Source organism: Eucalyptus grandis, chromosome 8 (assembly GCF_016545825.1).
Source record: "Eucalyptus grandis isolate ANBG69807.140 chromosome 8, ASM1654582v1, whole genome shotgun sequence".
Lineage (NCBI taxonomy): Eukaryota > Viridiplantae > Streptophyta > Magnoliopsida > Myrtales > Myrtaceae > Eucalyptus > Eucalyptus grandis.
Window position 1 is genome coordinate 34,599,200 of NC_052619.1, and position 20,309 is coordinate 34,619,508.

General features: G+C 38.5%; 1 protein-coding gene and 1 pseudogene across 1 annotated transcript; both read left to right on the forward strand.

Moving 5' to 3' along the window:
• The first annotated feature begins 9,635 nt into the window (after positions 1 to 9,635).
• LOC108954978 lies at positions 9,636 to 12,622 on the forward strand (annotated as a pseudogene).
• Positions 12,363 to 15,312, forward strand: LOC104414178 (probable polygalacturonase At1g80170). Its single transcript, XM_018861760.2, is given in 10 exon segments — positions 12,363 to 12,674; positions 12,934 to 13,062; positions 13,200 to 13,370; positions 13,456 to 13,476; positions 13,597 to 13,804; positions 13,968 to 14,049; positions 14,211 to 14,319; positions 14,511 to 14,627; positions 14,737 to 14,767; positions 14,770 to 15,312. Coding segments are annotated over 10 exon segments (1,386 nt in total). The 5' UTR covers positions 12,363 to 12,437; the 3' UTR covers positions 15,051 to 15,312.
• The last annotated feature ends 4,997 nt before the right edge of the window (positions 15,313 to 20,309 follow it).

Genomic DNA, 20,309 nt, shown 5'->3' on the forward strand with positions numbered 1-20,309 from the left:
TTGACTGGTTGTTTTCTGGGAGGAGCTTGCTGCTGCGGTTGCTACAAACGTGGAAGGTTGAGGACTATATTCAAATGGAAGCAGAGTGCATGCTGCGATTGTTGTGTTCATTGCTTTTGCCATTGTTGTGCTCTGTGTCAAGAATATCGTCACCTCCAGAGCATCGGCTATGACCCTTCCAAAGGTACTAAGACTTCATTTTTTTTTCCTATTTTTATTTTTATTTTTATTTTATGGTCAAGGAATCTGCCCAAGGTGAGTAAATCTCGGATTCCACGAATATCCCACTAACTTTATTGTTCGACAAACGCTGGTCGTATTGACATATACCTTGGTAGTTTACATCTATGATGAAAAATCGGAACCGTGTTCTCTGCACAAATCGTGAACCTTTTTATTTTATGAACGAAGTACAACCCAGAAGATTCACTTTTCGTATTTGTACAAGGATAGCGTTCGAGATTAGAAAAAGAAAAGAAAAGAAAAAGACTGCCTTTAGGAACTGATATTATAATTTCCTGTGGATTCCTGAATAAATTGATATAATCTACAATTTCAAAGTTCATGCCTAAGGACAAAAGAAACATCGAATCTGGCTTTATCTAACCCGAGAATGAGATGGGTGATTAAGTATTTGATTCGAATATGATAAATTTCACATTCAAATCATTGTGTATTCCATTCAAAGTAATCTTGAGGGCCATGTTTGACCAGCCTTTGGATGGAGTCTACTCAATTTGCATAGATCCAACGCCCATGGGGATCAAGTGAGTTTGAAAGTTAGGATACTTTTGTTGTCAAATATATATGCTTACATGAATGGTTTTACTTATGCATTGAGGATGCTTACTTGGTTGTTTTAGTACTGATGCGTGCAATTACCAAAAAAAATTCAGGACGGGAAGGAAGTCAGCAGATAAGTAGTGGCTCAATAGAGATGATTCCACCTCTAACGACAAGAACCATGAGCCAACAGAGCTGATTAGCGAAGTTCATACCACAGACATCCAAATGTCAGGATACATTTTAATTTTCAAATAGCTCATCTCATAAGTTGCGACGATTTCTTGAGAAGCACTTTCGAGAGGAAAACTCTTGGCAGACAAACTTATTTGAATCTATATCTTCCTGGATATATCTTACTGCAGGCGTAACGATCTGTAGATATTGTTTATAAAAATAAAAGAAAAGGTTGTCAATATCATGATACTTCGTTTCTCGCGAGAATGTAGGACTCCGTTCAAGTCTTTGCTAATTTTTTGTTGTGGCATAGAATAATATGGGAACGAAGTAAGTCATAAGGGATATTTTTTAGACAATTTGGGATATTTTCCTTGATTTTTCATGTATCTCGTAATGATGCATTGATTATGCATAACTTGATTGGTTTCTTACCTAGATAATTATCTAATAAAGCTTATAAATATATTCATGTACTCTCTATCAAAATAGAAAAATATATTAAAAAAAAAAATTCGCAATTATTTTTTTGCTTAATTCTTATATCATCATTTGAGATAACTTCTCATCACTTATATAAATGCCAGTTGTGTAATGACTCTGACTCCATCCCCAGGGTCTTGAGTGATGGGGGTTATGTTTGCGACGTCCCAAGCATGTAGCTGTCCCAATTCTTTTTATCTTTCCATTAAGAGCATGTGGAAGTGGATACACAACAAACGCCCACACAACAACAAAATGCTAAGAAAATAACCGCTTACAAACACAAAACTACTTATATTACATCAGTTATATTTACATGTCCTTTTTATTATAGGCCAATAGATTTACAACCACCACATGTTCTACACTAAAAAAGGCCAAGGTAAATTTAAGCTCCTTTAGCGAGATTGCAACTCCAGAACTAGTGTGAGACCTCCATACCTACAATTCTGAAAAACAATGAAGTGAGTCATGGACTTAGTAACTAATCCTCAGATAGGATGATGCCTCGCTGTCGAACGAGCATGTGACCATAATAGCATCAATATGTTGATGGCAAGTCAATAGCAAATATACTTCATTAATTCAATTATGTGCATGACCTCAACTACTTATAAAATAAGCATGGCCAAGATCAAATAATGGCATATAAAATATGCATGTGACTCTTAAGACCCAAATAATAGCATATAAAATATGCACGCGACTTTCCAGACCAAAAAAATAGCTTATAAAATATGCAATTGACGTTCAAGACTGAAATAATAGCTTGTAAATTATGCACGTGACTCTCAAGATCAAAACAAGAGCAAATAACACATGCACGTGAATATTATAAGGTCAAGCATGCGGGATTTATTTATTAATCGACCGCAATCCATTTGTTCCTCCAAACTTAATCGAGCAGTCTTCCTTAATCCAAGGGTGACGGCAGTCCTTCAACAATGAATCCATCGAGCATCTGAACTTAACCGAGCAACGTCCCCTAATCCAAGGGTGACGGCAATCCTCCGACAATGAATCGGTCGGGCATCCAAACTTAATCGGGCAACGTCCCCTAATCCAAGGGTGACAACGATCCTCCAACAATGAGTCCATCAGGCATCCGAACTTTATCAATAATGTCCCCTAATCCAATGGTGACGGCTAGAATTATTCCCTCATGTGACCATGCAAACAAACAACACAATCCTACTTCTTATCTTTACTTCATCAGTCGATACAAGCAAGGCCTAAGGGCGTGAATCATGCTAAGTGTATAATATGCTTTACCTTTTCGAAAGTGTACATCATGTTGGGCATGACACAAGGTTCATGGCCCGAACTGATAGGTCAAGGCGCCGACCTACACCAAGCAAGGCCTTGGATTGACACGCCTCAATACTAACCCTCCAAGCAAGGTTCATTCCAACACGCCTTGATGCCAATCTGAACCAACAAGACCTGTCTGTGGGCCACAGTGCGCTTTCAAACATATGAGCAAACCATACAAAATTCTTACACGAGTGAAACATAGAAATCTCACATAACCAAGCAATAGCAATTTAAACAACAAAACATACATAATCACACAAGCTATCAAGAACACGACCCACTCTACTAATGCAACATAATGCCCCAGCCAATGGTTAGAAAGTTCACTTACCACTCAAGGCTCATGACTTAAGCCATTACAATTGAACACCGACCTAAAACCGAACATGACTTGGAATCGATATGCCTCAATATTGACTCGAGACCAAGTAAGGCTCAGTTCATCATGGTTCAACGCACGTCCTAGACCAACGAGATCCTTTTTTTGTAGTTCAGAATAGCATAACACAATGCCCTAACCAAATATTAGTAAATCTACTTGCAAAAATCGAAACAAGAACGAGACACAAATGGCGGCGACTTGCGGAGCCCGAAACGGCATGGCGGGTGTCACACCCAGAACCCCGGGCACGCGCACATCCCTCGATGATCGACTTAAAATGCGACATCCCAAGATGCGTCGCTGACCCTTTCTTTTTTATCTTTCAATTAAGCACATGCAGAAGCGAATTAAATAAACACGCAGTCAACCAACCATCAAACACAGGGATAGTAAAACATGCTAACGCTTTTTCACAAACCACACTTTATATACAAACGTGGATCGAAAATTATCAACCACGGGTCAAATGTGCTAAATTCCCTAAAACCTACCCGATAGGTTATGTTGTACTAAAATCGCGCTCGGTCGATTTTAACCACGAAATTGAATTCGGTTTCGGGAATGGACATTTGAGCGTGTCACAATTTATTTTTAAGATCTCGTCTCATCTTTTGGAAAATTTCCATCGAGTCCAGGATTTTACAGAAAAATCGTTGTTCAGGGCAAAAAGGAAAATAAAGGTGAAATTCGGATGGAAGGAGGTGTGGGCTATTTTGCTGCCCAAAAATCCTTAATTTTGGGAAAGAAAGTAATTTGGGAAAAAAGAAGATGAACATGAAGACTTTAGGGGTTCGGCAATGAGTGTTTAGATATTTCTTCCTAAGTTGTAATTGGTTGGTGCTTTGACTTATTTTCTTCCCTCCCCTCTCTCCCCCTTTCTCTCATGCACATCCCCTTCTCCCTCAGCCGACTTCCCATTCTGCTTTTCTTCTTCCCCACATTCCCTCTCTCTCACGCTAGAATTTCCCCCAACAGAGCAGCCTATGTTTCTTTCCCTTCATTCCACGCCAGCTTCCATTCATTTCCCCCTGCCAACATGTCCACTAACCAATGTCCAACACCCACGCCAGCTGCCTCTCCACTCACCTCCGCCTTTTCCCATTTTCACATCAACACCTCACATTCTTCTCACGTCCCACAAACTCCTAGCTCCTCATGCCAGCAGCAAATCACGCCCAGCACTCTAAAAACAACCCACCAGCAACACCACCAAAGCCTAGCAGCTTCACCAGCCCGCCAACAGCCATCTCCTCCACAACTCAGCACAAGCCAAGCCGAACCGCCCGCCTTCACGCCATAGCAAGCACCGACCAGCCAGCCCAAAGAACCTCCTCTTGGCCGTGAGCTTTGTAGGACCTTTTCCTCAACCGTTGTGCCTCCATTGGAGACACGGTTGTCTCGGGTCTTCACCACCTTCGCGTCGCCGTCGCCGTGAGCTCGCCACTATCGAATTCCAGTGAGTTAACTCTCTAATCATGATTAGATTGTTAATTGTGCTTAGGGGTTAGATTAGTGTTAATCATATTAGTTAGATTAGTGTTAATTATCCTGGTTAGGTTAGTGTTAAGTGGATTAGCTTAATTTCAGATTCGGTTTACTGGACACTCGCCGTTTGTTTTTTTTTGTTTTTTTTGGAAAAATGTGCTGCGATTTTGGGATTGCTTCCTTCTTAAAAAAAATGTTCTAGACATCTTCAAATATGACATATATTTTACTCAAGATTTTATGGATTTAAAAGAATGAGATTTCAGCCTCGTTTCAATCAAAACAGAACCTCTGTTTGTGTTGGAACTTGTGACATTTTGGTGTTCAAAGGATTTTTATCAACTCTTAGGGTTCCATTTTCGAAAGAATTTCTTCACAAAAGTTGTTCACCACATCTTGTAGTTTGACGTAGTCAAATTTTAGATCAAACAAACAAGTTTTGGACCTCAAACCAAGCTGGTTTTCGAAAACAAACTTTCTAGAGACAGACACAGTTTTTGTAATGGTTTGAGCGATTTATTGTTCTCATTCTAGAAAGATTTGGGTCAATGTGTCTTCATGAAAAGTGTTTTTTTATGTGTCTTTTATAATATATTCATATTTGAGAATTTCCTGAACTTGTTTGGTTAGGTTTTTAGATTTAAACTTGGAGACGCACGAATGGCCTGATTTCTGCCGGTTAGGACCGGTTGTGGTTTTATCGTTGTTCTTGGTGTTTTGCTTGTTGGAAAATGTTTATTTGGTGACTTGGGTGAGGAGGCACCTCCATGGTTAGGTTAATTAAGTGGTTTAGTTTAATTAGTTACCATTTATTTAATTAATTAATTATAATTAGCGTAAATTGTAACGGATTAGCCGTTTCTCAGAATTATACGCTGATTCTCGTGGTTGAATTGGTTTGTGAAATTGATTGTTAAATTATGCAATTGTGTGCTTGGTGATGATTTATAATTATTATTACAAATAATGATTTTATGGTATGTAATTAGAAAAATACCGGGTGTCGGTTTTTACGCCAAAATTTTATATAGTATATAAAATTGTGGAATTTTGAAATGAGAGTGTACCGTGCTTACTGGTTCGATTTAAATACGTGACCACACATGGTTATTTTACTGGGATGATTTTTAATACGAAGAAAATTGGTCAAGCCAATTATTTGAAATTGAGGTATTTGAGTGCAAATCACAGTATTCTTAGGCAAGTATGGATGTGCGTGTGGTCACTATCGGAACCTGTCACCCAATGGGAGTTTGGGGACGATGCTCGATGGGGGTCCGGAAGCTGATTGCGGTGGAGGCCGAACCAATGCCCCTTATGGAAAGCCGTCTAAGCAGGGGTTTTAGACGTTGCCATGCCTGACGGAGCGGGACGGCGCCTGATTATGCCAGATGACCGCCGACTGGGGAGTTGGCCATGGTCGAATTGTCGTAAGAACTGGAACATGTATGAGTGGATGAGATAGCCGCGCTTGATTATGGGGCAAAATTGTGTGGCACGGTATGGGACGTGTCATAATGGTTTTACCTTATAATCGAGACCCATGTGATTGATTGTGATGAAATGATATGGTCCAGTTACTGTTTACGCATGCTGCGTTGATAAATGTATATGTGGCGCACTAATGTGCAGGGACGTGTCGAGGCGATGTAAGTTTGTGTGTGACGCCTATTTAGGCTGCCTCTGAGTGAATTCCCATCCTAATCGAGGTTTTGGTGTTGACTCACTAAGATTTTATCTCACCCCGTCGTGGTTTAAATATTTTCAAGTCCCTAGTGGGGAGAACTCGGAGCCCGAGACGGAAGGGTCCAAAGCATAGGTTACCTAGGGCCTCTTTTGAGATGGACCTTTTGTATATAAACTTACAGGGTTGACCTGGTGTGTTTTTTTTTTTTTTGGTACCCGGGAACCTTCGTGCGCCGCTTCGCGGCGAAGTAAACCTTGGAGGAGCAATAGAGTCACTATCACCCTTGGGTTTTTTTCTTGCAAGACAGACGCAGAGATTTGAACTCAGGACCTCTCCCGAAAGGAACCTGCGCTTAACCACTATGCCGCCACCACGGGTGGTTGACCTGGTGTGTTTGTAAAGTATGTTTTGTGAAAATTGGTTGTCCTACTTTTCTATTCCATATATAATTGTTGTCTAGGATTTATTAGTTCGCTTCCGCATGTGCATAAAAAGAATGGGTCGGTGACGCGTCTTGGGAAAGTCGCAAAATTTTAGTCGACCGCCGGAAGATGTGCGCGTGCCCGGGTTTTGAGACGTGACATTTCTGTTCTTTTTCTATTTCAGAATCAGAAATTTTGTATAGTTACAAAATGCGTTTTTTTTGCTCAGAAATTGTTTTCAGGAACAGAATAAAAAAGAATCATTTCTAATCAGAATTTGTTCCCGGTAACAGAATCGTTATCATTTCTAATCAGAGTTTGGGATAAATTTGGATGTAGATCTAAAGTTAAGTAAGTTCATTCAATAAAATTCCCTCTACCATATTGGATATAAAATCAAAGAAGTACTATGCTTACATTTTTTTTCGGTTTCTACCAATTAAACAAGATCTATATATGTAAATACTATTTTCAGTAGTTTTTTTTTTTTTTGGTAAGAAGTACTATTTTCAGTAGTTATTTCAAAAGAAAAAGAAAAAGAAAAAGAAAAAGGGTATTTTTTCAATTTTAATTACAACTATATTCGAACTACATTATAAACTACCAAAGATTTATAGTTGCAATATATTCACTTGATTAAATAATTTATTTTTGGTTTATAGTCTTTTATCAACAATTTCATATTATACTTAATATGTCTTTGGTTTTTGTAATTTACATTTGTTCTGGTAGTAGATATATAATTTATATGGAGGATTTTCATTTGAAATTAGTTTCTATGCATAATTTCACATATTAATTACCAAAAAAAATGAAATCAATACCTTCTATGTGGGGGAAAAAGGCACTAAAAGTGCCATGACTTTCGTATGGCGTTTACTTTAGTATCAAAACATTTTGCCCGATCACCTAAGTGCTACATTGGTGTAAAGTTTACTTAAGTGCCTATTCTAGTGAATCATTCTACATGACTTTTTAAATTAATTTTTACTTATGACGTGACCTTTTTGAAAAAAATTTAAGTTCAAGGTAAATAATCTTTGAGTAACGTGGCAAAAAATGGGTCAAAATGACGTGGTTTTGATCCTTTTGTTCTCCAAATTTATTTGAAACGGAAATCCTAAATTCTGAAAAGGGAAATGCTCTTCCAAGAAGCTTGAGTAGTGGATGGGTTCAAGATGAGATCAAAAGAGGAGAGCTTCAAGTTTATGAGATAACAAAATGAGGATTGGTCGAATTGGCTTAGTTGAGATCAAAATGATGACGGCTCTAATAACGCAACGCAGGGAGTTACGCTTAATTTAGGCAAATGACAAAGAAATTGCTGGGTTTGGGACATAAATCACTAAAGGACTCGCCGGAATCTTGCAAAAGCAAAGAAATCGAAGAAGATGGAGATGGCACGCTGGGGGCGTTAATGAAAAATAACCAGCATCTTCCTTCACCGAGAGAGATCTCTCTTCTAGGCCATTACTTTTTTTCCCCTCTCTGTTTTGCCGATTCCTCCGTTGTTCCTAGTTCAGCCCTCTTTTTGTTTTTTCTCCGACCTTCCACTTTTTGGCTTTTACAATTTTGCAGCTCCCTCTCTCCAGTGTTTTTTTTTTTTTTTTTTGTTTTTCACTTTTTAAATATGAAATTGAGCTACTTGTGATTCGCCTACTTTTCATTGTAAGATTCATCTCAAAATTTTGGCCCAAATTAGACAAGTTTTGAATTAGGATTGAAGAAGAGGTTACTTAGTTGATTTGGCTGAATTAGGATTTTAAATTGGGACAAACCATGCTAAATATCATCACTTGGGCACAGATGTTGAGTCAGGTTCAAAAATAATAATAATATATTGTCACGTCTGATTTCTGTTGCTCCAAATCGAAGGGACACTTAAGTGATTGCTTTCTTCAAAAGTGGTACTTAAATGATTTTTTTTAAAAAAAGACATCAAAATGAGTGTTATATGAAAAATGGAAGTAAGTGAGCTATAAGATTTTGATTAAGCAATGGGAAAAAAGTACAAAAAAAAAAAAAAAAAAAAAAAAACTCATCTATGTCCACTATAACATATCCACTCTCGTGACGTCTCTCTTAGGCCTTGCCTAGACGAGATCAACTTTTAACATTTAGCTAAATTCTCATTCCAAATATAAGGCTTTATAGAAGAGAGAAGTTGCAGTTTTTATAGTATGTCCACTTTAATACATTTACTGTAAACTTTTTCTTGTAACAAAAAAACCCTAAAGTTATACCTAAATGATACATTAACCCTCTATTAGTGTTATGTCGATAATTTTTAAATCAAGATAATGTCATTTTTACATGTTAACACTTTGCTTGCTTTCCAAAGCATTCATAAATGCATATTTTTAGTGATATTCATTGATGAAATCTTGATGGAGAGGTAAATTTATCACACAAGTACAAGTTTGAAATTTTTTATATAAAAAAGTTTAGGATACATGTGTCATAGTTTGAGATTTTTGGTAGTTTTTTCCTTAAATAAAAAATAAAAGTAATTTAAATATGCACACATCAAATAGCACAAATGTAGTGACGAATAAAAAAAAAGCTATAATATAATTGCCATGGGTTGTGTAGTGATATGTGTAACTAAAACATGGACATAACAACAATACCGTGAAGTTGTATTGAAACGATGTAATTTAGAAAAATTAGCTCGTGAACATGAACTCCCAACAAAAAGAAAAAGAAGTAACAAAAAAATTTCTCGTAAAATTAGCGCTTTAAAAGATATTTTTATTTATCATCATTTAAAACAAGTTAATTTACAATAATTTTATATTTAGGTATTTTTGTGGATGATGAAAGAAATTAACAAAAATCCATTTCTCTAAAGCGACTGACATGACCAAAAGTGGAAAATTCACCTACTTTTGTTGTCTCCATCTCCGTCCCTGTCTGTCTCTGTCTCTGTCTCTCCCAGTCTTCAAAGGCCGTTCCCTCAGATTTTGTTCATGTTTTTCCGCGATAACCGATTTCTGTAGACATCAACCGTCAGTTTTCGACTTTTGAATTCAGTTAAACAACCGGTGATGCCAAGCAGGAGCTTGCTTCGCCTTGTAAGAACAATTACAACCCTTACCCCAAAACGCATGCCCCTTCACGCGCCTGCTCCTCAAAGCCCACCTCGTGATTATGTTTACTTCATGAACCGAGCGCTTGACGATTTGATTAAATCGGGAGATGTCGGGTCTGCCCTCAACATGTTCGACGAAATGCCAGCCCGTAATGGTGTCACTTATAATTTACTCATTTCTGGGCAGGGCCGACATGGGTTCGCAGAGGCGGCTCTTAGTTTGTACAGTACTATGGTTTCACAAGGAGTTGAAGAAAGTGCGCAGACCTTTTCGACCGTACTGAGTATTTGCACGAACGGGGGTTTTTACAGAGAAGGGACGCAAGTTCATTGCAGGGTTGTTTTGCTTGGATTTAGTTCGAATCTGTACATAGGCAGTGCCCTTGCTGGTCTTTACTTGCATATGGGTCTCGCTGATGTCGCTTTGGTGATTATCCGAGAATTGCCGGAGCGAAGTTTGGCTACATGGAACTTGATTTTACGTGGATTTTGTGATGTGGGTCGACCAGATTTGTTGTTTGGATTGTTTGGTGAGATGAAAGTTGACGGCTTTGAGCCAAATGGGCTTAGCTTCTGTTATATGATTAATGGGTGTGCTACGGAGAAGCTTGTAGATGAAGGCAAGCAACTGCATTGTCAGGTGATAAAGGCTGGATGGGCAGAGTCTCAAATTTTGTTGCAAATTCTTTGGTGGACTTCTACTCCAGTTGTTGGTGCCTAAATGATGCAAAGCAATCATTTATTTCTCTTCCAGTTGAGGATGTGATTTCCTGGAATTCCATTGTTTCAGTCTATGCGGGGCACGGGTTATTGCTTGATGCTCTTGAATTGTTCTCCAGGATGCAATTCTGGGGGCAGAGACCTTCTGTCAGATCAATTGTTGGGTTCTTAAATTTATCCAGTGAAACGCGGAATATTGATCTTGGGAAGCAGATTCACTGCCTTGTCAAAAAATTGGGTTTTGATCAGGGGAGTTTTTATGCTCAATCTGCTCTTATTGACATGTATGGAAATGTGGTGAAATTGAGTACTCAATTTCAGCATTTGAGAGTCTTACTGAGAAATGTATGGGTTGCTGCAATTCACTAATGACGTCTCTATTGCAATGTGGCATGGTAGAAGATGTGGTTGAGTTATTTGGTTTTATGGTTGGTGAGGGGGTTGGTTTTGATGAAGTCTCTCTTTCGACAATGCTCAAAGCAATATCTATGTCTGCTTGTGGAAGCTTAACGAGCACTGATTTGGTTTGTGGTTGTGCAATAAAATCAGGTTATGAATCAGACACTGCAGTTTCTTGTTCTTTAATAGATGCATATTCAAGATGGGGTTGCATAGATCTTTCCCATGAGGTCTTTGAGAAAATGGTTTCACCAAATGTCACGTGCTTCACGTCGATCATCAGTGCCTACGCCCGCAATGGAATGGGAAGAGAAGGCCTTGAAATGCTTGATGCCATGACTAAAAGGGGTCTAAAACCTGATGAGGTGACCTTCCTGGCTGCCCTATTGGGGTGCAGTCACTCGGGGCTTGTTGAAGAAGGAAGATTCCTTTTCTATAATATGACATTCCATCATGGGATAAACCCGAACCGGAAGCATTATTCGTGCATGATTGATCTTTTAGGGCGTGCAGGGCTGCTTTCTGAAGCTGAAGAACTGCTGAAACAGGCACCAGAGGAAGCTGATTGTGCAATGTGGAGCTCATTGTTGAGAAGTTGTAGGGTCCATGGGAATGAAATGGTTGGGAGAAGAGCGGCAGAGAAGTTGACAGAGTTTGAATTGGGAGATCCTGCTGTTACGCTTCAAGTATCGAACTTCTATTGTGAAATTGGGGAATATCAGAACTCAATGCAAATAAGAGAAATTGCCATGGGGAAGAAGATGACAAGGCAGATTGGTCATAGTTTAATAGAGGCCAAGACTCGTAGCCAACATTAGTATCTGGAACTGGCTACACCATTTGTGGAAGTCTACATCTACTTGATTAGTTTGCTAAGGCAAGTATGCTTTTGCTTGAAGCCTCGAGTATGCATGGGACAGTAGTAATATTGGCCATTGGCCTTTCGGTCCCGACTGAATTGACCGACGTCTCTTTTTATATATAGCTAGTCACTGTTATAGGTCATTTTATCTGTTCTTTCTTTAATTTCTCTTTCCTTCGTGGTGGGGTAAGCATGAAGAGTGCCCATTTGATTTCAGTGACCTCTTACACAATGTACATGTTTGTGAAGAAATTCATGCATATTTGAAGAACAAAGAGCCTTGAATATGATTTCTCTCTGTGGCAGATTTGATAAATAAATATATATTTTTGGTGCAAAGTGGATTCAATATTTTATTGCTCTCTATTGTGGGGTGGAGGAGTAGACTTGAATATCCATAAGCTTTTGACTTATGTTTCTGTCTGCTGGTTGAAGAAGAGTAAAGCAAGGACCAGAGAATTTCCCTTGTACTTTAAGTGTGGAAATGCTCCCTTACCCCTTCATCGACTTCCAAGCCAAGCCAATGCCCCTTTTTTAGAGAGCTAATCTGCTATTATTAATTTAAAGTGCATGGGTTCACTGCATTTTATGCAAACCAGTCATCTTGGGAGCAGTTAAGAGTGAAAAATACTATGGATAGATTATTTATTTTGTTTCTTAATTTGTTGATGGTGGTTCATGCAGCAGCAAATAAGATTGAGTATGGGAAGTTTAGCATTCTTGAAGAGTTTGAAAGTTTGCACGTTGAAGAGGAAAATGAAGTCGAAGATCCAGATATTCCATCATGGGCTGGCCAACGTGATGGCAAGGTCCTGGTGAACGTGGATAGCTTCGGGGCAGCTGGAGATGGAATATCTGATGATACTCAGGTGCGTATACATATGGTCTCTGGTATTTAGGCTCTAAGTTTCAAGAGACTTGCTAAGAAAATGTGCTACATATTTGTCTAATGCTTGTTCGAGGAAACTGAATAAATCATCAACCAGTAGGAATAACTGAAATTAGAACAAGTGAGAGAATTGTCCAATAATATGAAGTACAGCATGTCTAGCAGACTGGTCACTGACTTATCTAGTATTTAGCATCCAAAGTTATCAGTTTTTTCAGTCCAATTGCTTATTGGTATAGGCCTTCCTAAAGGCATGGGCTATGGCCTGCGCAACACCAAAAGCTGTTTTCTTGGTACCCCCAGGACGCCGTTATCTAGTCAATGCCACGCGATTCAATGGACCGTGTTCAGATAAGTTAGTCATACAGGTATCTGTTTATCTTCCAAGTGCTATCTTTAAATGTTCTATTATCATTGCAATCTTTTCTATTGTTCTTGTCGTTCTTAATGAGATAAACTCCACCTGGATTTTCTTTGACTAAGAATGAACCTATTGGAATTGCAGATAGATGGGACAATAGTTGCACCTAACGAGCCCAGTAATTGGGATCCAAAGTCTGCACGAATTTGGCTCGATTTTTATAAGCTAAATGGAGTTCTTTTCCAAGGCAATGGCATTATTGATGGATCAGGCAGTAAATGGTGGGCTGCATCTTGCAAAAAGAACAAAACAAATGTATTAATTTCTTCACTATACTTGATATGATATTTGTCCCAGTTTTTTCAAGATACTAACTTCAGTCTTTAATTTGTGTTAACAGCCTTGCCGAGGTGCACCCACGGTAAGGATCTTTTTCCATTGTCATAGGCTCATAGTGCCTACATAGAAAACAAATTCATGGCATGAGATTAGTTTTTGCCAGCCATACGTGCAGTTAATGTGACATGAGAGGTTTTTGCAGGCCCTGACAATTGATTCTAGCTCATCCATAAAGGTGAAGGGACTCACAATTCAGAACAGCCAACAGATGCATTTTGTGATTTCCCGCTCTGATTCAGTTCGGGTGTCTGGAGTGCTAGTCTCGGCTCCAGGAGATAGTCCAAACACTGATGGAATCCATATCACTGAATCCACTAATGTTGTCCTCCAAGATTGCAAAATAGGAACAGGTGACTAAATTCCATTTGTCTGCTCATTTCTCAATGCATAAATGATGAAAAATCAATGCTTACGTTATTTGGATTAACGAGGCATATTGGTTATTCAAAGAAATATTGTAATGGTAAATACATTCAGGAAAATAAAGTACGGTGCTTCTTGTGTGACTTTCAGGAGATGATTGTGTCTCCATTGTTAATGCTAGCTCCAACATTAAAATGAAGAGAATATTCTGTGGACCAGGACATGGAATAAGGTACAGTATTAACATTCTTCTTTGGATGAATGCATCTAGTGCCCTTAACCAACTCACAGGAGAACAATTTTTGGCAAACAAGAAAAATGCAAGCCTTTATCATCTGAATTTGGGTCTTGATTTTTTTCTTATACTTTATCATCTACGATTCTCTTAAATAGCATTGGAAGCCTTGGGAAGGACAACTCAACCGGCATTGTCACAAAAGTGGTCCTAGACACAGCATTCCTTAGAGAGACCACCAATGGACTGAGAATAAAAACTTGGCAGGTAAAACTCCGAAGCATAGATAGGTTAACTGACTTATGTCAGCTTCAGGCATTCATGATTGCATTTCTGAGCTAGCTTCTTCAAACAAACCAAAGGATTGACTGGGGGCCTCACTCACCCATCATATAAAGGACATTTGGTCAAATTAATTAAGACAGTGACTCTCACACATTCGCTGGTTTTCTTTATAGGGTGGATCTGGTTATGTCCGTGCAGTCCGGTTCGACAATGTGAGGATGGAAAATGTTGCGAATCCAATCATTATTGACCAGTTCTATTGTGATTCACCAACTACCTGTCAAATTCAGGTAAAGCTCCCAGGTGTTCATCTGTGGCTTTTCTGTGGTCAAACTACAGGAATCCTCTTACCTTGCCAAAACTGACTTTTCTTTCTTGCCATATCCCGAACCATTGAAGACGTCAGCTGTGAAAATTAGCCAGATAATGTACCGAACATCACTGGGACCACGAAGAGTGAGCAGGCCATGAAATTCGCTTGCAGCGACACCGTTCCATGCAGTGACATCGTCCTCAGCAATATCAACCTGGAAAGTGAGGATGTGACTGTGGAGACATACTGCCACTCCGCTGAAGGGTTTGGCTATGGTGTTGTGCATCCCTCGGCTGACTGCCTCAGTTCACAAGATAAGGACTTAATTTCTATTGGCTGGGCTCAGGAAGCTGCGACTGTCCGACCTATCGATGAGCATATTGTTCACACTGAGCTCTGATCTTTCTTCAAGCAAGTCTTTTGGGGAAAAAAAAAAAAAACTGTCTTATATAGTTCCATCAATACTAGAAATTGGTAGTAGAGCGGTAGTATTAACTATTGAGGGTTGTTAGAGAAGGTTTGAGGCGCCCAAGTAAATTTTCAAGGGAAAGGGAGGGTAACGTATAGTCGATGCTTAAACTGCAGTGCAATTTATTCAAGAAGATATCCAATTTATGATTGGGTAATACATACGCAATAAGATGGGAAAATATTCTTATGAATGAGATAGTACACAATCTTACTACTACTAAGGCCTTGCTTTTCACTTTGTTTTCCCCTAGGATTACTGTCAAATTCTAGCAGACATTAGAATTACTCGTGATGCCCTTTATTTTCTTTTTTGGCAAGTTTCGTTCTCTATTCGATGACCTATAAGTTTGCCAAGAAGAAATTACTTGTAAGGTACTCATGTCAAGTCTTGGCATTGCTACTAAGTATGTGTGGTTGGCAAAAACGTCGGCTGTTGAGCGAGGATCAATTCATTCTCCGCTACAGCAACAACGAAAGATAAACCAAAAAAAAAAAAAAAAAAGACACAACATGTTATAAGACAGCCATGAACATGCCTCTTTTTAAGGCCACCGGAAAATGCAGAAATAGTGACTAGTAAATATATGTTAACACGTTGAACTAGTAACGATGCATGAGATACTTTTTCGATCTGTTGATTCAATCGAATACTTTTTACCCAAGACTAGAAAATAGCGTCTTCATATTTTTCCGTTTGGCTGCTCTACCATTTCGTTATCAACCCAGCATACACCTTACGATATTGTACCGGGATGCCAAAAGATTCCCCTCAAATTTCAAGTTGTATCTTTTAATCTAGTGGATTAAGTATGGTTTCCATGTATTGAAGTTACCAAAAATGTCTTCAACCTACTATACTTATGCCAATTTAGTCGTAGACTTTTTAATTTGGCCAAGTACATGCTAAAGTTTTTTACAATTTATTAATGTAGTCAATCTGATCAATTTTTGCCGGAAATCACTTACATGAATGCTAGCCATCTTACGCGACATCGCCGGCATTAACATGGACAATTTTTGCATTTTTTTTTAAATTTTGTTTGATTTTTTGAATTTTAAATGATTTTTATTCTTTTCTTTTATTGTGGTTGGCAAGCGCTTTGACGACCTTGTCGGCCACTAGGCAAGGGCAACACTTGCCTAGCCCTCTTTTAGAATCACTTGAGAGTGACCACCGTTGAAAAGAAAAGGAAAAAAAAAGAATTTTTAAAAGTTATCAACATTAATATTGGCCATACCACATGTGATGACCAGTGTTGACTAAGATGCCATGTCAGTGCTTTCTAATCAAAATTGGTCAAAATGACTGCATTGGCAAATTGTTAAAATGTTTAGAATTGAATGAATATGATTAAAATGTTTATAACTTATTTGGCATGAGTTTGCTTTTTTTTTTTGTTGGTAATTTTCTCGTTTCCATGGCAATTAATATAGTGACACCGAGGTCAAAAGTTTAATTAAGTCGGAAAGGCGACTAAAACTAATTACAGAAACAGGAGATTTCAGCATCACTTTCGGTAAGGCATAATACTCTCAAGATCATATCAACTGGAAGTTATCTTTTTGCAAATCTATTGCTTCCATTCCAAGTGACTTATCTTCAACCAAATCAGAAAGTGGGCTTGAAATTGATTTTCCATTATAAGCTCGAGAGATTAGTTGGCATAAATCATGAAGGGCGACTTTGTCGGCTGATCCATCGTCCTTAGCGTATGGAAAAGCAATGTTAATTTGCGTTTAGTATAAATGATCTCCTTGAAGCTTTTTTTTTAAAAAAATAATAATTTAAAATATAAGTGAGAAGATTCGACTATTTAAAAACTCATGAAATATCTTATAAATCTTGATTTTTTTTTCTTATTACTGATGATATATAGCTTGTGTGGTATTGTTGCGACGCGCCTGTTTGCTTCAATCTCCCACTCATGTCTATATATGCACATGTACAATCAAAACTCTGAAATCAAAAGTGGAGCAAGCCTTGGATTAAAGGAGAAGCAAAAGATAAAAAAGGAGGTGCAAGAAAGAAGTGGGTCCAACCTCCAACCTGTTTAGGAAACGAAGAAAGTATGACAACTTTAGTGTCTCAAAGGCAATCCGTCGGTACTGAGGCTTTAAGAAGGGGTTTAGTTTAGTTTTTGAGTAGTGCCGTGCAAACAAATCAGAGCGCCTTTTCGTTTTTCCAGGTAATGATGCACAAATTGGGCATCTTCATGGGTAGCCGATACACGCACTTGATGACACGGTTTTCCTGAGCTCTCCTAGGCTGGCTCGGACCTTTCGTGGACTGAGCCGAGCTGCAAACCACAAGCAAATGACCTTAGGAAGGCTCTTCAATGCTTAAGTCAGTACATCAGGATTAGTAAAGGAAAGGAGAGAACTATGAGAGAGGATCTGCTCAGAGAAAGCCAAAGAAACAGCAAGCGCCAGGGGACTCCCCTGGTGGGGTTCTGAGGAGTCTTTGTGGGCGATGCGCGCTCAATGGGCCTTGGGAGCGGAATAAGGCATTATATCACCCAACAGGGTAAGGAGCTGGGCTAACCTGATCGTAGCGTGCTGGCTGCCTTGCCGAGCTGAAAACACATTTTGTCATTTGTTTTTTACACTTGTATCGTTCCACAATGTATATGAATTTCTAGCGCATATGATGGCGTTTTGCATTTGGGTCATCTGGGCACACGCACTAGGAACCTAAAGCCCAAGTGCCAAGGACTCAGGCACAACCTTTGTGGACGCAGGGACTCGAACTTGGGCGTGGGGACCCAGGCATGGGGATTGGGTTTCCATGCCCAACCTTGATGGACTCAGGCAAGCGAGCATTGGGGCTTGTGTGCCTGAGCACCATATTGTGGTTGCAGGCTTGGCCTTGATGTATCAAGGCCTTGGTATTGGGGACTCGATCTTGGACGGCGGGAACTAGCGTTAGAGTTCCTATGCCCAAGCATAGAATTTCTAGTCGAAGCGTCGATATGTGGTCACATTTTGGAAAATGATTTCTGATTTTTTAAAGAGGAAATCGTGTTCTTGAATTTAGTACACAAATATTTTCCATTGGTTCATTTTCCTAAACGATCTAAATATTGGAAAATGTTTTTTGCGAAATAATCGGAGCCCAAATGGTTGTTGATATGAAAATATTATTCATTGACTAACTATCAAACGATACAAATGATCGTTTTTAGAAAAATATTTTTTAAGTCATTCATTTTTTTGCGAAAGAAAGAGAGCCAAAGAGAATGCATTATAGTAGGTTGGAGATAAGAGAATATCTGTATTTATGCCTCCCATGAGGCACTCAATTCGTTGTGTGATTACTAGTGTGGCGAAGATAAGCACCAAGGGCGATGGGAACATTGATAATTCGAAGGTCATACACTTGGGCTCTACCTTCTTTCCCACACATTATATTCTAGGTTGGTCTAAAAATGTTCTTTGAATTTCGTGGGATGTTGTGTAGAATATAAAATCACCGGACAAATACACAGGACCAGTAAAGAACCGAAAAGATTTATGTAGTTTAATTTGAGTGCTATAACCTATTCCCTGGAGAGAGCCCATCGCAAATTATCCCCTAATTAATTGGATAATCGCTTACTAACTCAACCATTTTTCAGCCCTAAATTATATTTGGAACCATCGTGTTTTTGAAGAGAGCAACTCAATTTGAATGCAGAACTCACAGCACAAAATTCACCAGGTTCATTACTCCGCGCATTCAATGAAAGAGCTCCATTGGTAGCTTTCTCGAAAAAATCTACTTTTTCTCGTGTAGCTCCTTCATGAAAAAGCTATTGAGCCGGGTGGAGAAAATATTGAGTACATGAGTTGTAGCCAATTGAGCAAAATATTAATCTATTTTTCTTGCGATACGTCTTGTGCCTAGGTCCACAGGTCATAAATGTTTAAAACTCTCGCAGCCCCTTTCTCTCTCTTCACTCGCTTCACTCCACTATTGTCAGACACCCTCTCTCTTACTTCCATTTTTCTCTCTTTCCGCAAAAGGGAAGTGTCATAGGAGAGAGAGTGTTGGAATTTTACATAGAAAATTTGGAGTTTGAGAGAGCAAAAGGAAGAGGCGGTCATGATGAAGTCGAAACTGAAATTCGGCTTGGTGGGTCTTGAGCGGACCTTGAAGAGTGAAGAAGAGGCGGCGTCGCGTGAAGACAAGGGAGGGAGAGAGAGAACGCAGAAAGAGAGAAAAATGGAAGTGGGTAGAGAGAAGATGTCTGACAACGGAAGAGTGAAGCGAAGCTAGTAGAAAGAGAGAAAAAGGCCTGCGAGGGTTTTAAACATTTCTGACTTGTGGGCCCAAATGCGAGACCTGTTGCAAGATAAATAAGTTAATATTTTGCTGAGTTGGCTATATTTGAATACCCAATATTTTTCTAGTGAGGGCAGCCAAAAGGTAAAATTCCTTTTGTATGACCATAATGAAGGAAAGTGAAACTTCCACTAGTCTCTTTCTTAGATAAGACTAACAAATTTGAATAGTAATTAGGGATTGATGGTTTCAAGTTCAAAATAGGTTCCATATAGAACTTGAAACTTATTCATTAGAACAGTTTCTTCATTTTTTTCGAAGCTAGAATCTGCTTTACATATCTTAGAACTCAAAATTATCCCATCACAGGTTCTAGTATCTATTTAGATTTCGCATATATCATTTATTGAACGATTATAGTGAATTAAAACTTTTAATGATCATAACTTATTACTATAATTCATTGACCATAAAGATACACAAAAAATATGAGCATTAATAAAGTAAAAGTTTCAATCATAAAATAGAAGTTTAGACTAATGTTTCTATATTATACACTCATTATTGAACATCATAAAATATTGCAAAATAGCACAAATACATGAACTAAGAAAAATATTAAAACTTATTCCAAGTTTTAGGTTAAAGTTTATAGATTTCAAGTTTTAGGTTCCTCTAACTAAAAACTTGGAATCGACACATTGAAACGAGTTTATCATTTTTTAGAATCTGAAACTTATTCTACATACCTTGAAACCTGGAAACTACAAGTTCCATCGATCCAGTTCTTCAGCTTCAAGTTCTACTATAGAATCATTCTTGTCCCTAATAGTAATCTCCAACAATCCACTCTTGATATACAAATAAAGAGAATTCTAATGCAATTATAATTTTTTTGGACTTTGATCCTAATAGAATCAATTTAAC